Source organism: Xyrauchen texanus, chromosome 44 (genome assembly GCF_025860055.1).
Source record: "Xyrauchen texanus isolate HMW12.3.18 chromosome 44, RBS_HiC_50CHRs, whole genome shotgun sequence".
In the NCBI taxonomy this organism is placed as follows: domain Eukaryota; kingdom Metazoa; phylum Chordata; class Actinopteri; order Cypriniformes; family Catostomidae; genus Xyrauchen; species Xyrauchen texanus.
The window spans coordinates 12393334-12418798 of NC_068319.1; the positions used below are offsets into that span (position 1 = coordinate 12393334).

Genomic DNA, 25465 nt, shown 5'->3' on the forward strand with positions numbered 1-25465 from the left:
AAAGTCAACTTAGCAGAAGAAACCTTAAGAACAGAGCTTATGCCTACAATCAAATTATGATGATAGGGAAGATTATATATTCAGCTGCTGTATATTCCCATCCATCTCGCCTGTGAAAACTATAAGAATCCAAACAAATTGACCATTTTCAGAATGGAAGGTTAGCATGCACTGCATACCTGCATACAGTACTGCCTACTGTTTTTAATATGCAATAAGAAACACGTAAGCAGTAGCGTAATACTTTGTGATCTGATGAAGATGCATGTGTAATTCAGCAATTTGCTTATAGCTATCAACTCGTTATTATGAGTTTTCAATTCTCTCATCATTTGCTCACCTTTATGTCATCTCAAACTTGTATGACTTTCTTTCTTCTGCGGAACACAAAGATATTTTGATGGCGATATGATGTAAATATATACATACAATGCAAGTCAGTGGGGACCAGCACTTCCAAGCTCCAAAAAAAACCCATTAAGGTATCATAAAAGTAATCCCTACGACTCATGTGCTCTGTTCTCTCCCAAAACCGATTGTATCGCTTCAGAAGAAAGTCACATGATTTGAGACTACATAATGGTGAGTATATGAAGAGAGAATTATAATTATTGTGTGAACTTCCTTTAAGTTATTTTTATTGTGTCTTGCAGACATCCTCTATTCCCTCTTCTGGCTTTGCTGTTTGAGAAGTGTGAGCAAGCCACACAGGGATCAGAATGCATCACCTCGGCCAGCTTTGATGTTGACATTGAGAATTTTGTCCACCAGCAAGAGCAGGACCACAAGCCGTTCTTCAGCGAGGACCCTGAACTAGACAACCTGGTAACCACTCAGCTGCCTCTTACAACTTTACTTAACTTTCTGTCTCATTTGCAGGTTTCTAAATGCAGTTAGCCAAGTACACTCACAGTCTCTAAAGTCTTTCTTTACCATCATATCTGCACTGCCATCTGCTGGCTATGACACTGGCCCTGTACATCTTCCTGTTCTCTCCTTTAAAAGTGATGTTCTCATATTTGCAGAGTCAACTATAAGTAAGCCATTTGTAGGTTGATTTCCCCAAACACTGTGGTTTAGTGGCACTTTCAAAACATTGATCTATTTGTTTGAGCTTCCCAACCAGCGAGACATAACAAAACTAACTCAACCTAAAGCGAAAGCAAAAAGAGTCTGCGGCGAGACTATCTGACGTCCACATAGTGGAAGGCAGGAAGAATAAGTCTTTGCAATTCCATTTGTTCATGTTAGTGGTGCGGAAATGTAATTTTTTTTTTACCTTTACTGTAAATTTGGCTGTACTTTGATTCTTAGAATATTTTAAAAAGAGTTACGCCTTAGGCTGGGGATTTAACATGAAAAGTGCCACACAGTAACATAATGTTCAACTGAAAATAAAAAGTGAGAGGTATTAGTCACAATTACACTCACCCATCTCTTGACAGTAGCGTTCTTTCTCTCCTCTGTATTATTCTCCTCCCTGCTAACTCTCCCCCTCATATTCATCCTCTCTCCTCTTCTTTGCCCTGCAAGACAGTTAACAGTAATTAGAAATTAAGGGAAGGAGGAGTGGAAAGGTCAGTGTTCATCATTACCAGGGCACATGGCCGACTAGCGCTGCTCAGTCAATTAACTTTGCATCTGTGTGCTTTACGACACACTGGTCACACATGGGTCTTCGTTCACTAACTCTTCACCAAGACAGTTATAGTGGCCTTGCTGGGCTCCGTTCTCACCTCAGAGAGATGGCACTGAGCCCTGATTAAACGAGCTGCAGTAATTGGCAGATTTATCTCCTCCTTGGCAAAGCATTTTTTTCGCCCATTTGGTCGTCCTTGAGTTCTGACTTTGAGCGGTGACTATTTGAATGGGTAGTTAGAACTGAAAGTTCAGTCACGTCCAACTGTATCAGCAAAACTCAAAGTGTTTGTGGCATTAAGCAAAGCAGCCAAGCAAACAATGGCAGTCAGATCAAGCTTCGAAACTAAAAATGGATGATTTATTTTCCCCTTTGGTTTCAGTGAAGGGCTTATAGATCAAAGAGTTTCTTCAGTTCAATATTTAAGCATCAGATGTGAATAATAGTGGAATTGATTTTTAGTGTTAATTTTTTAGGAGGATGGAACATTAAAAACAAAGCCATTTTAATGGGGTTTTCTCACTTTGAGCATATTTGATGCTGTATCTTCTATTTAATTTATCCTACTGACATTTTGCTAAATTTGTGTATAGACAATTTTCAGAACTCAACAATTCAGAACTCAATTTCCCCAGTTGGATTTCAGATTTGCAATAATATTTCGGATTTGTGCCAACATATTCAATGACTCTTACACAAAATATAATTATGCTATTTTATAAATATACAGCATATAATATTTAATTATATAATCCTAATTCACAGTAGCGCCATCTTTCATTTTTGACGCGGATGACAAGGAGGCTTTGAGGGATGGACTTACAGTCTCTTCATTGGGTTATACTGTTGTTTAAAGTGCTTTGGATCATTCCACAGATGAAACATTGAAAAATCTTTTCAAAAAGGTTTGGTAGACAAAATCCCCCCACAAAACGGTTGTGGAAAAATAGATGTGATCTAGGAGCTTTATACAGTACATGCCATTGTAAAGACTGTGGGCCCTACTTTAAGAGCGCAAGCATTACGCGCAACACAATACTATGAGTCATAAGCACAAAATCAATGGGCATGGCCATGACGTTTTGGTATTTTCATGCAAGCATGCGCTATGTTTAAGTGCAAGTGGGTTTTGGGAAAATTAAAACATTTTACGCTGTCCAACTTCTTCCACTGGCCCCTTTTGCAGTGACTTAAAAATCACTCTACGACAATGAGAAAAAATACTAATCTAAATTAGATCATAAATACAATTGTAAATATAAACATTTTGATAATAATAAAAAATATAAGCCATGACCTAACCTATACTAACCTAACACAATCTCATAATTATTTTATTTTCAAAATGGCTACGGCAGTGATTGCCAGGGATTTAATTTTATGTTTCACTATATTTTAAGAGTTTGGACATATACTTTATTACCACCTGCTGGTAAAATCTACAAACTGCAAATGCAGGAACTGGACATTGTGCTGAGTTAAGAGGTGGTATTGAAACATCTTTGCTCAATGACCAAATTCTTAGGAAAATAGCAATTTGTGCCACTTAATTTACATACAATAAACCCACCGTTTGCGCACCTACACCCACAGTAATGCAAACGCTCCCACCCACGCCCCCTGCGCTTTGCGCTGGCATGAAAATTGCACTTAGAATTAGCGCTCTCATGAAAATTGGATAAGACGTTGTACACTGTGGGCGGCTGTGGCTCAGGTGGTAGAGCGGGTTGTCCACTTATCACAGGGTTGGTGGTTCGATTCCCGACCCACATGACTCCACATGCCGAAGTGTCCTTGGGCAAGACACTGAACCCCAAGTTGCTCCCAATGGCAGGCTAGCGCCTTGCATGACAGCACTGCTGTCATTAATGGGTGAATGTGTGCGTGAATGGGTGGATGAGTCATGGTGTAAAGCACATTGTATACCGCTAAAGTTAAAAAGGCGCACTCATGAAAATAGATCCCTGTAAGTCTATCCCTCACAGCCTCTTTTTCATTCACATCAAAAATCAAATATGGCACTACTGTGAATTAGGTCTATGCAATGTCATATATAATTTAATACAATTATATTTATTATTTTATATAATGTTTTGTATATAATTATAAACACTCACTGAGCACTTTATTAGGAACACCTGTACAGTCAATCAGCCAATCGTGTGGCATCAGTGTAATGGATAAAATCATGCATATACAGGTCAGTAGCTTCAGTTAATGTACAGACTGGCTGGTTAGAGTATTTCTGCTGATGTCCTGGGATTTTCATGTGCAACAGTCTCTAGAATTTACTGAGAATGGTGCCAAAAACAAAAAACATCCAGTGAGCAGCAGTTCAGCAGATGGAAACATCTTGTTTATGAGAAAGGTCAACAGAGGCCCCAAACTCTCTCACCCTCACCCTTTATTGTTGAGCTATGCAAACTTCATCCGGTATTTTTTGTGTGTTGACTTACTGTAGATGGTGAAGGCGATCCAGGTGTTAAGGATCCACCTGCTGGAGCTGGAGAAAGTGAATGAACTCTGTAAAGACTTCTGCAATCGTTACATCACCTGCCTCAAGACCAAGATGCACAGTGACAATCTGCTACGGAACGACCTGGGCGGCCCGTATTCACCATCACAGACCAGCCTTGGCCTGCAGCAGGTGACTAAAAAAAAACATTCTCCTTAAGGCCAAAGGTTGTTGTTAACTCATGCACACAATATCATATCAATACACACACTCTTACAGCAGTAGCATTTACATTGGCGTCAACACAAACTCCTCTCATAGAGATGCAAAAGGTCACATTTGACTTGCCCTCGCTGTTCCTTCAGATTGGCCTTTGCTGACCTCTGCGTGAGAAGACTAGCACATCGTTGAATATTTTTGCTGCAGTTTTCATTCGCAAATTTCTTCCAAAGTATTTTTAAAGGGATAGTTCCACCAAAAATGATAATTCTCTTATCTTTTACTCACTCTCATGCCATCACAGACATTCATCTGTTAAACACAAACAAAGATTGTTTGAAGAATATATCAGCATTGTAGGTCCACACAATGCAAGTGAATGGTGGCCAGAACTTTGAATGTCCAAAAACCACATAAAGGTAGCATAAAATTAATCCACACAACTTCACTGGTTATAGCTATATCTTCAGTAGCGATATGATGATACATGTGGGTGAGAAACAGATTAAAATGTAAGTCCTTTTTTACTATATATTCTATTTTTGGTGAACTATCCATTTTACTCTCATGTTAACTCTCATATCTGATCTTTTCCTAATCTTATGAGAACTGATTATTAGCCAGACATTGATGCATAAAACATTCTCCTTGATAAATGCAATGTTGGGAGGTTACTTTTTAAATGTATTCCACTACAGATTACAGGGTGTAAAATGTCATTTGTAATGTATTCCGTTAGATTACTCAAGGTCAGTAAAGTATTCTAAATACTTTGGATTACTTCAGCACTGGTTGATTTTTTTACTTGTTTTGACTATATTTTAAAATATATTTTGAATGTAACTATATTCTAATTACCAATGATTTAAATTGTAACCATAGTGGAATACAATTACATAAATTTTGTATTTTAAATACGTAAACATGTTACATGCATTCCATTACTCCCAACCCTGGATACAAGTTACATTTTGTTTCTGGTTGGGGTCTCAGAGTCCCCAGATCAGGGCTGGACTGGTAATCTGGCATACCGGGCATTTTCTCGGTGGGCTGATGCTCTTTGGGGCCGATCAGGAGCGAACTGGCCATCGGGAGAACTGATCGGAATGCGCCAAATGGGCCGAGATAAATTAAAATGAGCTGCCGCGATATGCAGAACGGACAACAAAACGGCGCCTCGATATGCAGAAAATGACAGCAAACACTATAACTCCCCACACCCCGCTAAACAATTTTTGGGCCAGTTGCCATGTAAAATCCTGGGCCGATTTCTCTTCCCAGTCCATCCCTGCCCCAGATATGTAACATAAATAAATGCAATTAATTTTGACATGCTTTTGTTTGACCCTATTACCCCTGCCAATTTTCTATTTTAATTTGTTTTATTGTATTTTTATGCAGTGTGTTTTTGCTGGCCTCAGATTGGTCCACACAAGAATCATTCTTACTGTACTGGATATTTGTCATATTTCTGAAAAGTGCATGCCTACTTTGTCATACATCTGAGGATTATAGCAGTTCTGCCAAGGTGGATTTGATAAGCTCAGAGGAACATATTAAAATAATTTGAAGGATAAAATTATATGTTAATTTAAAAATTATTAATATTATAAATATTATTATTTTACACAAACACAATTGGGGGCTATGGGATCCAAAACATAAAGAACGAAAGTTAAATCCAACAGAACATTAGGATTTACCTAAGAAAAACCTGATGCCACTTCAATGCCACTTCAATCAAAGAATTTGTGTAAAATAAGCCCCTCGTGTTTTTTCTCTTCTGCTTATAGGATCTGCTCCAAAACTCATCCCCATCCCTCACCTCTGTCTCCAGCACAGTTAACCACTCCGGGATTGTGGTCCCTGCCGGCTCACTGCAACAGAACAACATTGCCATGACCACTATCAACTCTCAGGTGGTTTCAGGTGAGGGGGCCAATCATCACTCTGTTTCCCATAGAGGAAAGGGCTCCATAAATTCAGAAATCTCAGCTCAAAGGGCTTTTCTTTTCAAATTGATTATTTCTACAAATACAGTTCACATTTTAATATGGCTTGATATCGATTCAGATTTACAAGCTTCTGATTCGATTGCTAATTTGATGAAATATTGCTTCAGGTTCTTAAGCAATTATTTAAGACAAGTAAATAATCAGGACTGAATACATATTCAGTACAAGCAATCAAACAAATAAAAACGCTAAAACAAATGTACAAATTAAGAAAACAATGCTCTATGTTTTTGACATCAGTATTAAATATTCATATAAGGATTTAGAAATTGAAAAGTCTTCATTGTTTGATTATAGTTCATTAATACTTAATTGTTTTCTTGTTTTCCTATTATTGTTGTTTGACATTAATCTGGATACATTTTTAAAAGCTATTTGTTTTTCGGAATGCTCTCCGTACACACTGGTGTTTTCAAGTGTTTGCCAAAATTTGCTTGTCTACACTGAAATCATATATGTCCCCTAACTACGTATAGTTAAAATCACAGTTCCATGTATGGTCTGAAATGCAATTGTCCTCATGTTCTCTTGCCGCACAGCAATTCTGAGTAAACTTCACGTTGCCTTTGCCTTTTGACAACATGGGCCGCCATCTTGATTGTTTTGGGATGAATGGATCACATAACTGCTTCACATGACAGCAAATACATCATCGTTTTCAGATACCTCTATTTCCCGTCCACACTACAATGTGAAGAAAGCCTTTTCAAATGTATCCACTCAGGAGAGTATTTTCGAAAAGCCCTGTTTTCACTGTCAAAAACGCCGTCTCAGTGTGGCCGGAAAGCCACAATGTAGAGAAAAAGATTTTCATTTTCAAACAAAAACGTATTAGTGTGGACGTGGCCTAATATTAACAACATATTAACAGTGACAACATATTAACAGTACAAATCCTCGTTTTAGTCTCTGTTGACCTGCACTTTAGACATAAATGACTGAGGTGGTGCATATTACTGTTTAGGTGTGTTTAGGAATTACCGCAACACTGTGAGTGCTTTTTGATCATTTTACATTGGTGACCCAACAACAGAAGTAAACAGAAATGTTCTTAAAATCAAACTAAATGCTTTAATATTACCATACACTGCCATAGACCCAACAATATGCAAAGGAACACATATTTAGTGTAGTTTGCCTCATATTTTCTTTTACCTTGCATAGTTTAGTTTATGTTTTCGAGGATGATTGCATGTCACACAATCTGTCCATGTTGGCATCTGTGTATTTTTCTCGCTTCTACGCAGATGAATTAGTGCCAAGATACCGTAGAGTTTGCTAGAACTACCAGATGTCAACCAACAAAAAAATGGGAAGCATTTGTTCTCCCCTTTAAAAGTTGATTTTGCTCTCCTAACTATACACGATTTTATGATTAGTTTCATTTTATTATATGTATTTAGCATTTTTTTCCCCAACTGTCCGCAACCCTATCAGAACAGACCTTTGACCCATTTTTGGGTAGTGGCCAACCAGTTGAGAACCACAGATAAAGGAAGCAACTGAGAGCTTCCTTTTAATACACATATTTCTAATTTTATAGATCTTTCTTTTACAATTTTTTTCCCTGTCCAAACATCCCACACAGAACACTATTTTTACAGAGTGAATAAAGAATGTCTAATTGCTGTGAAATCTGGCTAATTAGCAGCAAAACAAGAAGTCCTTGTTCTCCTCATTCAGAATACCCTTTTGTTTTATGTTGGCACAACGATTGTGATAGTAACTGGTTTGTTTTAATGCTGCAGGATAATTATGTTTTCAGTCTATTTTTTTTTAAGCAGCTAAAGCCTGTGTTATGACCTCAGTCCTGTGTCTATAACTGATTTCCACAGGTGGAACACTCTATCAGCCGGTGACAATGTTAACCTCACAGGGGCAGGTGTTAACACAGGGGTTACCGCAGGGAACCATCCAAATCCAAAACAATCAGGTGAGGTTGCCCTGCTAAACAGATAACGCTTGATGCTCTGCTTTGATGCAGGGGAATCAAAGGGTTATATCTTAATGCCGCACACAACTTATTAAGAAGTAGAATTCTATTTCGTAAAACATGCAGAGAATTCCATAGTGCAGATTTCTTTCTAGACTGTAGGTTTTACACTAGAGGTGAGCGGCAAGACATAACTATGCTAGAGTGCACCCATTATAATCAATGGAGTCATCTACATTACAAGCTCCCAATGACTTCCATTGACAGACACACAGTTTCTATTTTTGACTTGCCACACAGCTTCTCTCCAGCCACTCTTTCTATGTCCATCTGAAATGAAATTATTTCATTTACAAATATCATCAAAATGTTGTTCACTTCCAGTGTAGATACAGTGCAAGTTATTTAGGACTTCAGAACTGGTGGTTGTGTGTTTAGTGCGTTCTAGCTGTTGAGGATGAAACAGGTGAGTTTGGATTTGACAGACAGATATAGCCTGTGTGAATACCTAACTTTGGGCCAAGGTACTTCACTACACGCAGGCTGGGAATAGAGTTCAGCCCGTAGCTACATCTTGACAAGCTTTCAGTAATAATACCCCTGCATGAAGCCTCCAATTAATTCACCCTGCTTCCACACACTCTCCCCCTGTTAGTGTTTGTGTGTATTTTGAGCAGAGGGAGGGGGGAAACCACATGACACCCAGCTGCAAATGTAATGAGGAGGTTGTTTTTAGCTTGATTATTATTTATTTATTTAAAAATGTTGAAATCAGTGGGGAGTTGCTGCTTTTTATGGCTTTCAGTGGCAATGGTAGCATGAAATTATTATTCTTATTTTCAAAGTGGAAATGTTAATTTTTCCTTTTTTCCTTTTATTAATTAATTTTTCCGCACATGAAGAGCTCATAGATTATGCATCTTAAATTTGTCTGAAATGTTAATATGTCAGTCTCGGAATGGTGTAAAGCAACATAAAATAAATAGTTTAATAATTTAGCTTGCATCCTTTAAATACACTCACTCTCAAACTCTTTTGCATTTCCATTCGCCTTACATTAGTCGTACTTTTAAGCATATAATAAGTTCGATGAAAAGACAAACATTGAAGATGTTTTCTGCAGCTCTTTTAGTTGATAAAAGGCTTCTGTAAATGTGCCCTCCTTGGCTTTAATGTTCGGTATCATTACTCCCATTCCGTTGCTATGGTGATTGAAGGCATTCTTGCCCTTGCCAAAGAAATGGTGACTGGTGACTCTCTTTGTTTCCATGGCAACTGCCCCCCCACACACTCACTCGTCTTCACTCTCTTCTCCCAAGGTGAACCTGGACTTGTCTTCACTCTTGGACGGCGATGACAAGAAATCAAAAAACAAAAGAGGCGTTCTTCCCAAACATGCCACAAACATCATGCGTTCCTGGCTCTTTCAGCATCTCATGGTGAGAAAGAGGATGGCTCTTCCTGTTGCCTTAGATGCCGAAAATGGGCTTGATGAGTTTGAAATGTACTTGAATCAAGGTTTATGTATTCTGAGTTAAATTAGAACTTTAAGTAAACTAAACTGATTACAGAATATATAGTGTTGTCCAAGCCAGGGACCACTTTGAAAAATGTAAATGTTTTATTTTTTTAGAAAAACCTGAAAATAAATTATATATATATAATATATATTTAAGCAATATCACACGAGCAAGAGGGTGATATGGCCCTACATCAGCACTACTGTGATTCGGCTGTTGTCCGAGTGCCATAGGTAATTACAGCAGTGCTGATATAGGGCCATATAGCACGATTGCGAGTGTGATATAGCTTATATACAACAGTTCAATGATCAAGTACATTTTAAAAAATGAGGAAAAACTGTAATTGTCATAAAAACACATTTGTGCATGGAACTACTTTATTATGAGGCAGATCAGAATCTGCTGTTGCTGGTTCAAACCAAATGATACGTTAGTAATTCAAAAAGTTCACTTCAGAAATAGTATCACGGCTCAAACTCTTTATAACAAATACATTTATATAAACTATCAGATTCGTGGACTGGAACTAACTGTTGTGTATATATATATATATATATTTTTTTTCAGCACCCTTATCCCACTGAAGACGAGAAAAGACAGATAGCAGCACAAACAAATCTTACCTTGTTACAAGTGAACAACTGGTAAGAGACTGTTAAGTTCCTATGCATAGCTAGATGGCACCATCTAATGGCAACAAACAGATACAGACTAAAGATTTTTAGTAACTGAGTAATCTTTTCTCTCTCTCTCCTCTCTTTTGAAAGGTTTATTAATGCCCGCAGACGTATACTGCAGCCCATGTTGGATGCCAGTAATCCTGACCCTGCTCCTAAAGCCAAGAAGATGAAATCTCAGCACAGACCAACACAGCGCTTCTGGCCTGACTCCATTGTAGCTGGAGTCCTGCAGACCCACTCTACAAACAACTCAGACAGTTAGTTATTTTAGTGCATACTAGTTAACATCAGATACATATAGATACTTTGAAAGGTATTAAAGGAATAGTTCACTCAAAAATGACAATTCTCTCATCATTTACTCACCCTCATGCAGAACACAAATTAAGATTTTTAGAAGTACATCTCAGAACTGTAGGTCCAGAAAATACAAGTGAATGTGACCAATAATTTGAAGTTCCAGAAAACACATAAACGCAGCATAAAAGTAATCCATATGACTGTGGTTTAATACATGTTTTCTGAAGTGATCAAATCGATTTTGAGTGAGAACAGACCAAAATTTAACTCCTTTTTCACTTTACATCTTGCTACTGCAGTCTCTATGCAAGATCAGGATTTCAAGCTTGATTACACCTCCTAGTGCTAAATGCATTCGCAGAATGCTAGATGGTGCTAGGACGGTGGTGTCATGCTTAAAATCATGATTGCCAAGGAGTTATATTTTGGTCTGTTTTCTCTCATGTATTAAACCACGGGAGTCGTATGGATAACTTTTATGCTGCCTTTATGTGCTTTTTGGAGCTTCAAAGTATTGGTCACCATTAATTTGCATTGTGTGGACCTACAGAGCTGAGATATTTTTCCAAAACTCGTTGTTTTTGTTTTGCAGAAGAAAGATAGTCATACACATCTGGGATGGTATGAGGGTGAGTAAATGATTAGAGAATTTTCATTTTTGGGTGAACTATTCCTTTAAATCGAATTATCTGGATATATGGGTGTGAAACTGACATCTTGCAACTCCTGCCACGGTGGGTGAATTGATCAAATTTACCAGCCATGAAACTGTATTTTGCATTATTTTTGTAATCTAGGCATCTGACCTAGTTACACCTCAGTAAATTTCCCACTGAGGCAGAAGTTGTTATGAGTCGTGATGAATGTCTTTGATTTAAATCATTCAAGTCACTTATTTCACAGCAAGGGTCAGATTATCATTATCATTCTTACAAATTGACTTTAACTATTTGATGTTGTAGTTGCTAATAAAGTTATCCACCAAATTACCAGTAACTTTTATTTACTTGCCAAAACCAATTTTTTTTTTCCTTTTCTTTTTTCCAAAACTTATGTATTGTACAAAATAATGTTCAAGAATATGTAATAAATTATGTGTAAAGTTAGAAAGTATTGGTGACTAAATAAGCTCGAGTTTGGTATCTTTTTTTTTTTAAAGAGCCACGCTGAATTATGTTCAAATGGCAGAATTCAAAGCAAATTGTTACTTGCATTTGGCACTTTTGGCTCTAGTGTTAATTTTGGACCCTCTCTGATACTCTACCATTTGTTGGGTTATTAAAAATGTGTTAATAAAATCCAAATGTCGCATATTTATTTGTGTATGTGTGTTTTTGTGTGTATGTGTGTTAGGTTCTCTGGGCTTGGATGGCCTGCATTCTCTATCCTCAGATTCTGCCACACTGGCGATGCAACAAGCCATGCTAGGAGCTGATGATTCCATGGATGGCACTGAAGAGGAAGATGAAGAAGATGACGAAGAGGAGGGAATCGATGATGAGGAAGATGAAGAGGAGGATGAAGAAAGTGAGGAAGGCAGACAGATGGCCATTTCTGCTCGGAGAGATCTGGGCCTCAACCACAACGATGGACTGGAATAAAGGATCGGAGACACAAAAATGACATAATTGACTTAACTTACACTCATAATCATGGCAAAACATTTTAAAACCACCTGAATGATTTCCGGTGGACACTAAGTGCCATGGAACAGCCAGTGAGGATTAGGAGGAGGGGCCTATAAAATATGATGGACTTCTGATTAATTAAATTTGTTTTAAAGGGATAGTTCACCATAAAATTATATAAAATGAAATTGTTGTTCCTAACCCCAGTGACTTAATTTCAGTCATTGAGGACAAAAGCAGAACATCTTCTACATTGTTGTCATAGTCTATTGTGTTTCAATATACCATTTTTTTGATAATTAAAAGATATAACTGTAGTGGATGTTAATTAATGTTATTTTGCAACTATTTTCATGTAATTACATTGTTATAAATGGCCTGTTACATATTAATACACATTTATATTAAGTTACCAGATTCACTACTGAAAACAGAAAAACACATAAAGTTGTCTTTGATTACTTGAACTCTGAGTGCGGGAATATTTCAATGTGTTTAAGAGCTACCACGGGGACAGACAGACTATAGAGAAAGGATTGTCGTGTCTTTTGTGTTTCACCGAAGAAACAAAGTCATACAGGTTTGGGAAAACAAGAGGGTGAGTAAATAATGGTAGAATTTTTGGGTGAATTATCCTTTTAAAGATTACATTTTGGGGGAGGAAACATGAGGAACTTTAGTTGTGCAAAGAGCGTACTGTATATTGGGCAGTTGCCAACCAGTCACACTACTCTCATACGTATAATTCATTTAAGCCTTACTTTGTAACGTTTTCTTGGTTCTCAGGTGTCCTAGCATGACGGCATAGTGATAACTATCATGCAATGAGTGGATGTTTAAGGCATGTTATTTCTTTTTTATTTTTGTAGAGGTAACAAAAATAATTATTAGAAGTCTTGGAAGTTTTAAAAAAGAAACAAAATCTAAATGCCTGATAGCACAATGTATGTATATTTGATAGTGATGCATTTAGCCAGACACTTCATATTCATTTTCTAAACTGTCAAAAGCAGTGGCACAATCAACTATGATGCTTCCCCCTGAATCTCTACCATACACCATTTGAGTAAACATTAAGGCCACATTGTTTTGAGTAAAGATTGCATCCTTGTTCTAAACAAAAGCATGTTGTGAGAGTTAACTTAGAATGCCAAGCATCTCTTCTGTGTAAGGAACAAAGCTCTTGTGCCCTTCCAAACCACAGGACCTACCGGTGAAGTTTACTGAAGAACACTACGGGATTTAAGGCATATTTGCAGTTTCGTATCACACCCTGAAATGCCCCTCTTTATTTTATGTGAAGGACAAAACAAACTGTTGAGACATTTCTGAGCTTTTAAGCTTACTGTGTCTACAGATTTAATCACCAGTTTCTAATGTGACGTTTAGAAAAGACAGAGGATGTTTTTTAATGTTATTGCAGTTGGTCTTTGTGAAGTACATGTTTTTCATGATCCTTTCCTTGGTTGTTTTTTTAAATGGTTCTTCCAGAGAAACTGATGATAGGAGAGGATTTTAATTTGAATTTGTTTGTATACATTGTTGTCATAATCTATTGTTTCAGTAGACCATTTTTTTTTTTTATAATTAAAAGATATGACTATAGTGGATGTTAACTGGGTGTTATTTTGCAACTACAATATGGTATTACATTGTTATAAATTGTCTATTACATAGTATTACATATTCATTTGCATTAAGTTAGCTGATAATTTTTACATTAACATTAATATTGCAGATATATTTTCAATGTATTTTAGAACTACCAAGGGAATTTCTTATGCATACATTGATTTACAGACTTCATCAGGAATAATTGTCTACAAAAATGCACATAATTATATTATACTTTCATTTTTAGCTGTATGTTCTGCATTTGATTTACATGTCCAAACCAGGCATCATAATGCTAATTTCAATAATAAGTACAATATTCGGTTTTGGGGGTATACGTAGCCTACTAATTCAGAATCGGGGTTCTAACACAAAGGTTAAAGGTTCAATACCAAATAGACTCAAAACCTAAATTGACTTGCACCCAGATCTACCAAAATCACAATTCTGCCTTAAAGTGTACAGTCACTGAGCACTTTATTAGGAACATCTGTATAATTATTCATGCAATTATAAAATCAACCAATCGTGGCTGCAGTGCAATGCATAAAATCATGCAGATATGGCATGATTGTTGTTGCCAGATGGGCTGGTTTCAGTATTTCTTTAACTGCTAATCTCCTGGGATTTTCACACACAGCAGTCTCTAGAGTTTACTCAGAATGGTGCTAATTCAGCAGACGGAAATGTTATGTTGACGAGAGAGGTCAACAAAAAATGGCCAGGCTGGTTCAAGCTAACAGAATGGCTACGGTAACTCAGATATCCACTATGTACAATTGTAGTGAGCAGAATAGCATCTCAGAATGCACAACACGTCAAACCTTGAGGTGAATGGGCTACAACAGCAGAAAACTACGTCGAGCACTTTATTAGGACCATAGTGTTAATAATAAAGTGCTCAGAGAGTGTATACGCTTAAGTTACAGCTATAGTAATTTTAGATATGACAATGGATCAAAATTACAGTACAGATTTTCTTGTTGTTTCTTTAGTCTTTGTTAGCATTTGTACGTTTTCTGTCCTTTGTCCAGTATACTGCCCTACAAAGGCAAAACGCCGTAACATCATGTTTGGTCAAAAATGAGTTAATGTCATTTTTGGGGTATTCAAGACCTCCTTTATCATGTGAATAAATATTGTGAGTCAATTTGATTGTTTTAACGAGAAATTAAAGGGCTATGACAACCGTAACATCCAAAACCATACGAGAAACCACAGCAGAACGCCGTAACAGTTGTTACGGCTCTTAGCCTTTGTTCCGGCACGCTTAAGTTGAGTTTAAGGTGTTCTGACTTTGTTTCGCCTGGCATCAAGAGAGATGTTGCGGTGCCGCTGTGATGTTACTGTACTCTGGCTTTGTCATACTGTCAAAGATTACCGCTCTTTTATTGTCACCAAACCGCGTAACATACACACGACACATCTTTGATATAAAGTGTAGACTGCCGACTGCTTGTTTGTATTATTACTCTGTGATAGCGATGTGATAGGGCGATGGTTCAGATCTGTCAATGTCAGTGACAGCCCGGAGCTTGCTAAATTTAATCTGTGTCACGTAAATTAGCGCTAACGTTGACGCTGACACTGCGCCTCACATCAGATGCTGAAAACCAAATATTAAATACAGAGGCATCCTACCTTTCCATGCAATCCGATATAATCCATAGAAGATATAATCCATAGCAATGCACGTCATCTGCTGTATCCACAACAATCCATACGTGTTTGAGCCATATTTCCTTCTTGCAGGTGTTCACGTCAGATTTTACAGCTGGTTATCGCTAACGTCCGTACAAAGTAGGCTAACCTAAATAGTAAAAGTAATTCCAACTTTTTTTCGGTATACTCTGTCTATATTATCTCAGAATTAAAAAGTAGTAATCCAAGTCGAGTTCGTTGACTGAGCATCTTGAGCAGTTTGGTGGCCCTTAACCCTTTAACTGTCACCCTTCCCCCTTTTTTCGCATAGACATGAAAATCACTATCCAAACTTAAATGGTTGTATTTGAAGAATGCTTTGTCATATATACCTATGGACAAGTTGTGTTCCAAATTTTAGGTTGATATCTCAAAAAATTAGCTTTCAGTAAGATTTTATTTGGGTGCAGTAAAAAACTTGGAATGAGCAGTCTCTAATCTCTAATGTATTGGTCCAATGTTTAATTAATTATTACTCTATATCTTGCATTTAAATACATATACCTTTGTATTCAATTATAATTAAATTATCTTTATTGTGAAAATATGTATTGTATTTATTCATACTGTACATACTGTACTGCAAAGTAACTTATCTGTTATACTGTTTAACTGTGTTAGTGTTGCCGCACTATCCTGATCATTATAGCACTAAATAGGAACAACCAAAGGTCTTCTATATAATTTAAAACAAATACCATGATGACTAGACCTTGGTTAGGTGTTCTTATAATGGGTGTAAGTATGGTGAACAGCAAGTAAATATTGATTATATGTCAGTTACGGCCTTTTGCTTTTGCATGGCTCCTGATTTTTGGCACATGATACAAAGGCAGAGTACAGTAACTGCCAAACAAGGGTCAAAGGTCAATTTTGAGCTCAAGATTTTTTGCATACAAACATTTCTTCAGTATAGCAACTAGTTGTGAAATTTTGGGAGTCCTACCTATAATACTTTTGTCTGGACAAAACAGAAACTTTAAAGTCATTTTTCTCAGTTTCACACTCTAGTGAGTTAAGGTCTTTTGCTTTTGCAGGGCAGTATAGCAGCACCTTACGTACCAATATAATGATCATTTGTGATTTAAGGTATACTGCACATACCCACTAATTTGTTTATATGAAAAAAACTGCTCAAAAAGTGTATAAACAACTTTTTAATCTCTATCAGAGAAACAAAGTGTAAAAATAATAAAACCATGTACCTTACGATGTCCTGTTTGATAAAGCAGTACTCTTAGGAACTCTAAACTCCTTGAAGGCCTGTATGCATCTGAAATAAAAGTGTTTTGTGGCAGTCCTGTACACAGCAGCACAGGCAGGGCTGTTTAGGGCCATAGAGTATAAATAGTCTGAGAAATGACAGAGGCAAGAAAAGCCACATGGCCAGGCATATTTGAAGTGGAACGGTGCTACTGGGTTGATGAGTATGTCAGGGAATTTGGTCCATGTGCAAGACGTCCCCACCCTCTTTCTTTCTGCCACTGGCCCTGATACATTTCCCCTTTTAGACTCAAGAGAGATCCATAACTCTTTTAATTACCCATGTAACCCAGCCCAGTACAGCCTCTCATTTTGCACAGACCTCCTACAGTACATAAGACACTCGCCAGCAAACTTGCCATTTCCTCTTCAGCCTCAGGACCTGTTTACAATTCTTTACTCGATAAAGAACTCCTAAGGTACTGTAAGATCAACTGTACATAAATATTGTGCTACCTGATAATCATTGTTTAACTCCTGGTTGGTAAAGTGCAATGCATCAATGAGTTAATATGAAAGTTGGATTGCTGCTAATGGAAGACATAATTACTGTTTAATGGAATAATTTCATGGAAGATTTGATCTGATGCGTTATCTTTTCTATTATGTATTATTTAATGTATTTAAGACAAATCATTTATTATATTATTATTGTATTGCTTGCTGTTAAATCACATCGGTAAAAGTGTTTTTTGTTAAGTGCTGTAAAAAATGCTACAGTAAAAAAAAAAATTGGCAAAGATTAAGTGTTTTTATATGTAAAAAGTAGGATTTTAACTATAAAATTAACGGTAAAAATGTATATTACGTTTAACAAGAGAATACATGTACTTTTATATAAGTTTGTCAATATTGTTGACAAATGATGGTGGTGCATGAGTAGTTGACATGGCCTGTAATGTGACATAATAAACACCATCTAAATCTATTTTTTTTCTGCATTTTATAATAATTATTATGCATGCAGTTTTTCTGAATACTATATATCAAAAGAGAGAGCATTCATGAAATATTTGAAATTTAAAACAATAATTTGTCATTCCATAGGACAATTTAAAATTAAGTAATAATGTCAAAAAGGTGATTAATGGTTAAAAAATATCTTCTTTATAGAGTGTATTTTTATTAACCAAAAATCTTTATTATTGGGACAACAAAAAGTTATGATTATGTCATGTGTCAACTACCCATATGCATGACTGGACAGAAAATTCAACCATGAAATAGTTGAACAAAATTACCTTTTTTTCCCCTCTCCATTGCTGTTCCAAAGTTGCCAGCATGTCTATTGCTAGCACAGCTGCCCAAGCGATGCTCTCCGATGCCCTGCTGAGGGACAGTAATGTGGACAATCGCATCAGGCACCTAGAGCTGGACCTGCCCTTGGATAAAGTCATCAAGTTCGTGTCTGTGGGCCTGCCGCTCCTTCTGGTGTCCATGGCCTTTGCCAGAGAGATTTCTATCGGTTAGCAGCTCTATTCCTCTCCCTAGTGTTTTGCAAGAATGACAGGACTTTGGAGAGGCACTGCAGTAATTCCATAAAACCAAAAAGAGCTAACTGACTGACCATTACCTTTAGGGCTTAACTAAAGCAATGTTGGAAGTAATTAGTGTTCATTTGTTGATAGTTGACAGTGCTATCTCTAGCTGGGTTTCCATCCAGAATATTCCTCATGTTTTATGCACATTTCTGAATATTAGACTAAAGAAAATGTGAATCATTACGTGCTTCTATCCACTACGTTATGTGCATTATCTTGAGGAAGCCCGCATTGTCATGATGGAGCCTGTTGAATCGGAGAGAGTTATTTCTGGTGTAGGACATTTTATAACTTTTAATTTTATTTATTTTCTCCCCTTTTTTCTCCCCAATTTGGAATGCCCAATTCCCAAGTCCTTGTGGTGGCGAAGTGACTCGCCTTAATCTGGGTGGTGGAAGATGAATCTCAGTTGCCTCCGCATCTGAGAACGTTAACCCGCGAATCTTATAATGTGGCTTGAGCACGTTACCACGGAGACTTAGCATGTGTGGAGGCTTTACGCTATTCTCCGCTGCATCCACACACAACTCACCATATGCCCCACCAAGAGTGAACCACATTATAGTGACCACAAGGAGATTATCCCATGGGACTCTACCCACCCTAGCAACTGGGCCAATTTGGTTGCCTAGGAGACCTGGCTGGAGTCACTCAGCATGCCCTGGATTGGAACTCACGACTCTAGGGGTGGTAGACAGCGTCTTTACTCGCTGAGCTACACAGGCCCTCTAGGACATAGTTTTAAATGCTACCCGGAGACCAGGAAGAATGAGGGTAATATGTCATATAATGAGAGCTGATATGCCCATACACCAGCACCTCATATATAGTATATACCTGCAAGTGCCCAAGCTCAAAACAACTAGAAGTGAGTTTAAACTTCCCAATGTCAAGGGTTATTTAGGAAGAATTGCGTGCCACAGTCAAACCTTTTCTTGGGCTAGTCACATCAAGCTATTGCACACCCATACCAACCATTGAGTATAATGCCATCATGCTTTACATGCACAAATGTTCAAAACATGTCATCAATATGTGAATAAAATGTTTCCATCACCTTATTGCACATTTTAACTCATTCAAAACTCTAGAAAATACACCTTCACGTAGCGCATAAAAAAAAAAAGAAAGTTGGCAGATGTTTCAGTATTCCTTATTGGTCATGGCCATGTTGATGTACATGCCTGCTCTGATCTGGCGTTAAAAAGCCAATAATTATCAACCAGGATCGCCAATGTTAAGCATGTTTTTGAGTGCCATTGGGGTCTCTCAGACAAGAACAGAACACAAGCAACATTATAATTTGTGATTTATATGACATATCTAACCAAATGAAGTTGTTTTTAAGCTAGAAGTCTTTAGTAATGGAACAATAAAAGGCTATGAAATGCTAGTGTACTAGAATGGTGTGGGTGCCAAGTCTGGGTTATATTGCTGGAGGAAAGTTGGCTATAAATGCCACTAACTTGAGCCATCTTGCCAACATCGCATCATCTGTTTTGTGTAGGCAACTGACTTTGAGGTTGCAACCAGTTCCTCTGGAGCTGGTCTGCAATCAGCTCACACAGATGTTAATTGGCAAGAGGATAATTAAGTGAGACGTGTAAAAATGACATGGTTCTGTAATTACAGTCAGCCTGCTCTCTTTCCCAACTCTCTATTTTAGACTAACTAGAGGATATGCTAATTAAACCCAGAGATATGCAAGGCAAGCAGACATTGATTCGAGCTGGCTCTGATAGGGGTCTGACAACACTCAGGTTATTTGGGTAGAATCTATCAAAATGTTGAAGGATTAAATTGGTGACACATAGTAATGCAGTTTGTAAACATGAACGAGAATCCTAGATTTTTATTGTGAAATCAGACTATTGGACCCCACTGTATATTTATTTATTTGCATAAATAGACTAAGATTGAAATGTTTTAGCAACTCAGCATGCAATGCCTATTGATATCTCTCTTGGTTTAAAACAGTTACATGGCATCATATAATTGCAAAGATGTTCTGTAGAGTTCAGTATTCCATAATAGCCGTGGTTGTGGGGCATGCTGTATTTAGGCAGTAAATTGAAGGTTGTCTGTAGGCTTTGGAGGGTGACCCAGATGTTTAAGTGGTCCATATAAAGAAGGGCTTGGCCTTCTCTCAGCAGTTGGTACACACCCTCTTGTCCAGGCAGCAAAACCCTCCACAGAAGGAGGGTGTTTTCCTGACTGCCTTGGTGGTTTTGCCATCAGTATCCCTGCAAAAAATCTAGCCAGCCAGCTCTTGCACAGCCTCTCTACTTACACACTATCAAATTATACTAGAACGTTATCATTTAGAGCTCAGTATATATTCATTTTCTCCTTTTCTCCTCCCAGGCCCACAGATTAGCTGCTTTCCTCCCAATAACTTCACAGCAAAGCAGGGAGCATATGTAGATTCATACTGCTGGGACTCACTCATGCACCATGAGTTTGACACGGATGGGAACTTTGAAGAACGTTCACTGTGGGTACATAAAGTAAGTAAAAACAAACACCTTAGCTGGATCACAAACCCAACAGGAAAAAAAATGAACAAATGAGAGAGCACAAAGAGACTCTTTAGACAGCAATGAGATTCAAGTGAGACTTTTGCTTTAGTTTTTGACTTAATGTAAAAAGGACTTGTTTTAGCAACAGGAATTTTGCAAAAATACTATGTAATCTACAATAAGATCTACAGTAAACAGTTTCCATGATGGTCCAAATGTTTTTGGTCTTGCTTTATGCAGATGTTTCCATATTCCTTATTGTTCATGGCCATGATGATGTACATGCCTGCTCTGATTTGGCGTTACCTGGCCGTGCCCAGCCTGAGCTCTGACCTGCTCTTCATTATCGATGAGTTGGACAAGTCTTACAACCGTTCTGTCCGTCTAGCGCAGAGCATTCTGGAGCTTAAAGAGAGATCAGACAACCCACTGCAGTTTCAGGCTGAACTTGACAGGTATGTGCTTTTATGAATGTTATTTTTATTTCTGTGGTTCTCAACTGGTGGGTTGCGACTGAAAATTGGTTTCAGATCTGTTCTGACAGTGTGAAGACAAAAAACTTTTTATGTTAATAAATAAATAAAATGTATCATCGTGGATACTTAGGATAGCAAAGTAAATAAGCTTATCAACTTAAAAAATGGAGGAAAAAAACGCTTCCTATATCCTTTGTTGTTGATGTCATTGAACGTTTATCTGTTCAAACTCTACAGTATTTTGGCACAAATGTATTTCATATTTTAAATTTCCATTTCAAATTGAATTTGTCTTTTTATAAAAGCTAACCAAATTAAGCAGATGCCAACATGAACAGGTTTGCATGACATGCCTTCATCCTTGACAACCATGAACAAACCTATGCAAGGTAAAAATACAAATAAAATAAAAAATGACCCAGACAACATTAAATATGGGTTATAGAAGTCTGCTACCCAAACCAAGTCTGACAAGAACCACATTTCAGGCCAGGAAATCTGACCTTAGTCTAAATACGTATATCAGATTCCCCTTTTCTTAACACTGTGTCCTTATGAAGCGGACTTGCCTATAGGCGCTTGCACAAAAACTCAAAGCTTCTCTTGTTGAGGTGGAAATTTTGTACCCACTCCCTGATATCAAACATGTGGACTTCATTCCACCACTCCTGACTTTTAGGTCTTAGCAACACTTCTCGTCTGACCGATGTTAAAATCATTAAAGCGGAAGTGACCATGGCAGCAGTAAGTCACTTTCATTTTTTTTTGCCTAATTAATTGCAATTGGGTGCAATTTTGCCTAATTTGAAAATATCAAATAGCACAAGGTCATTCAAAATCCAAGGATGAAACCTGGTGCTCATAAGAGAAAGCCACCAGCAATGGAATCATTCAAGAATGGGTAGGAGATTAATGTAAACACAGAAATCAGATATGAGTCAGTCTTCCATGTATTTAAACAGGTGGGACTAAAAAATTGGATATGGTCAAAAGACCTGATCTGTTTTATTTGTCGTGCTGCGTCTATCTTTTTTTAGTGCAGGTGTTACAAAGATTAAACGTTCTTAAGAAGTTCAGGTTGTAAAGAGAACCAAATTACTTGCTTGGAGAAGAAATTAGAAAAACAGTGAGCAGTTTCCGGTTGGGTTAAGAGTTAACATTTGGCAATAGGCTACCAGTCAGGTTGGCTCGGGTTTTAACTTAAGGCCCACACAGACTTGTAAGGTTTGTATAGGTTTTGTTGCAAAACCAGTTGAGAACCAATGTTTTCTTAAAAAAAAAAAATCAAACTGTGGAACTAATGGAACACAAATTGAACTAAATTGAACCCAGTTTATTTATAATTTTGTGTTTATCTCTTTAGAGCCAAGAGCAAGCGTTACTTTGAGTACCCCCTCCTGGAGAGATACATGCAGTGCAAGCATGGCTCCTACTTCTTGGTCAGCATGCTCTTCTTGCGAGGTTTCCTGTTGCTGACCTTCATGTCTGCATCTTGCCTGTACCTGGTCTACTTCCACCTCTCCGCCTTCCTACAGGATGAATTCAGCTGTTTCGTACGCACAGGGCTCCTTCGTGACCAGCCCTGGGTGCCTGAGCTAGTTCAGTGTAAAATGACTGGCCTGCTTGTGTTCCAGGTCATTAGCGTAGCTAACGGTGCCATCTATCTGCTTCTGGCTCCTATTGTTCTTTTTAGTCTGCTGCGTTTGTTCTGCTGGGACACGACCTTCCTCTCACTTTACGAGGTTCTGCCGGCACTGGGGCTCATCAGTGGTCAGAAACTACACTGCCCACTTAACGACCTAAATGTGCTGCTACTCTTCCTACGCGCCAATGTAGCACATTTGCGTTCCTATGGGCGTCTGAGGGCCGTGTGCTCCCTAGCGCCTCCTAGACTTAAGGGTGGCAAGGGCATGCTGACAGAGGAGCAAGCTGAAGAGGCGGCAGAAGCTGCTGAGGAGCTGGAGGAGGAGATTAGAGAGGCCAGAGAGGAGGGCAAGCTTAATCTAGTGGACATCATGACAGTGCTGGGAGCTGCCAAAGGAAATGCAGTGAACTGCAAAGAGCAGCGCCCTTTAGTGGAAGAGGACATGACACTTGGTACAGTCACTCTGATCTATGTACTTAAACGTATCCTGCTCGTTGGCATTTTCGTGGCTATCATATGGGATGTTCAGAAAATCATCAAATGAGGTTGCTGTGCACAATGTTGACCATTGGTGAAATTATCTGATATATGATGTTTGATGTTGGAAACCGGTATTTTATGTCCCTACTGTGTCTGTAAAGATATTGTTGCGCACAGGGCCAAGAATGACCTACAGCGTGGCATTTCTTAAGATATGAAATTATTCCGTACAAATAAAATAAAAACAGATTAGTGTTATACTATATATATTAGAGTATGTTGCCTTGGAAGTGTCATCAGTGTTTATACAACACCTACATTACAAAAAATGTGCATTTGAAACAACCTTATCAGTTGTAAAGGAGGCTCTAAAAAAATTAGTTTATAGGCAAAATTTTAAGTTTATAGACTAATATTGGCATAATGCACTTTATTTTACTGAAAAAAATCTTACCATCTGGTCTTAAACAAAAATATATGCCCCTAACAGCACTCTCTGTCTTTTTACAGAGCCTAACCACCAGGGGTACCATGAGTTGAAGGAGACTACAACATGTTGTTTTGCCTAATTCACCAACCAATGGACTGAGCCAGCACTGTCAGACTCTAGAGGGTTTTATAAAAAACAGCTAAATCTCTACGGTGACTAGTGTACTCTACTAAAAAACCTCCAATATAGCTATAGAGCTGTTCAGCTGTGATGTCAATTTGTAGGCGAAGTCAGAAGTCTAATTCACCATGGGTTCCCTCGTGATTTTCCTATGGGTTTTTATAATGGGTTTTTAGTTAAATAAGGTATTTTTCTCATAAGTTAAAAAGAAAAACATTTTAAAAACCCATAGGAAAATCCAGAGCGAATTCTCTTCCAGGTTTGTGGACTACAACCTGAACAGCTCTATAGGTCATCTTTATAGTCCAGAATCAGTCAAATAATATCTGGATTTAAAATAATTCTGATGGATCTCTCACCTCAGATAAGTCTGTTTTGGCATTCTGAAAAAGCCTCCAACAGAAAGCATTCTTAAACTTGAGGATTTTAATATCTTTATTTATTATTTTCCTTGTTATTATGTGATATGGGTGGATAATTTACTGAATATAACCTTCTATATAAACCTGCTTTAGAATGGAATTTGTACTTGACCTTTTATTCTCTTATTCTCTGTGTTTCAAATAAAGTGTATGCGTGTGTTTTTATTTTAATGTTGCTTTTGTTCATTTACAGATTGCAAGGGTTTTAAAAGGGATAGTTCACACAAAGCCATCCAAAGCACTTATTTTTTTAAATCTATTTCTCAACCAAAGCTATTGTATCACTTCAGAAGACATGGATTAAAACATTTTATGGAATGCAGCCTTTATGTGTTTCTTGAAGGTTGAAATGTTTAGTCCCCATTGACTTATATTGTATTGACAAAAACACCTCATTCTTTAAAGACCTTAGTACATTCATCAGTTTCTTTTCTGCAGATGAAAGAAAGTCATACATGTTTGGGATGTCATGAGGGTCAGTAAATGATGAAAGAATTATCATATTTGGGTGAACTATTCCTTTAAATGAGCAAAAATGTTTCCCAGACTTGAATTGTCTTATACCAAAGCACCAAAAAAAATCAACCTCAAATTACAGACTGACTCAAGATGTGGCATGCTATTTTTTGACAACTTTTAATCACTTGTATATATTTTAAAATAGTCAGCTTCCACAAAAATGTATATAGAAAAATTAAGGATCAGTGATAACATTCTGTATTTAAACTTTTATACCTATTGCTGTGTAGTACACTACTTTAGGTTTTCTTTAAGAGACAACTTTCTTTTCCCTTAATTGCCA

The 25465-nt window shown here is 37.6% G+C and overlaps 1 protein-coding gene across 4 annotated transcripts in view; it reads left to right on the forward strand.

Moving 5' to 3' along the window:
- LOC127636512 (homeobox protein PKNOX2-like) overlaps positions 1 to 25090 on the forward strand; it is a 101148-nt gene extending 76058 nt beyond the window's left edge. The window contains exons 4-15 of one of the 4 annotated variants that reach the window (XM_052117047.1): positions 654 to 825; positions 4101 to 4286; positions 6107 to 6242; positions 8164 to 8261; positions 9581 to 9700; positions 10352 to 10428; positions 10552 to 10721; positions 12118 to 12361; positions 18212 to 18435; positions 20876 to 21018; positions 21271 to 21485; positions 22870 to 24125. In XM_052117047.1, coding sequence (XP_051973007.1) covers positions 654 to 825; positions 4101 to 4286; positions 6107 to 6242; positions 8164 to 8261; positions 9581 to 9700; positions 10352 to 10428; positions 10552 to 10721; positions 12118 to 12361; positions 18212 to 18435; positions 20876 to 21018; positions 21271 to 21485; positions 22870 to 23695 — 2611 coding nt within the window. In that variant the 3' untranslated portion in view covers positions 23696 to 24125. The other 3 variants (XM_052117044.1, XM_052117046.1, XM_052117045.1) reach the window with 3 other exon arrangements.
- Positions 25091 to 25465: the final 375 nt, after the last annotated feature.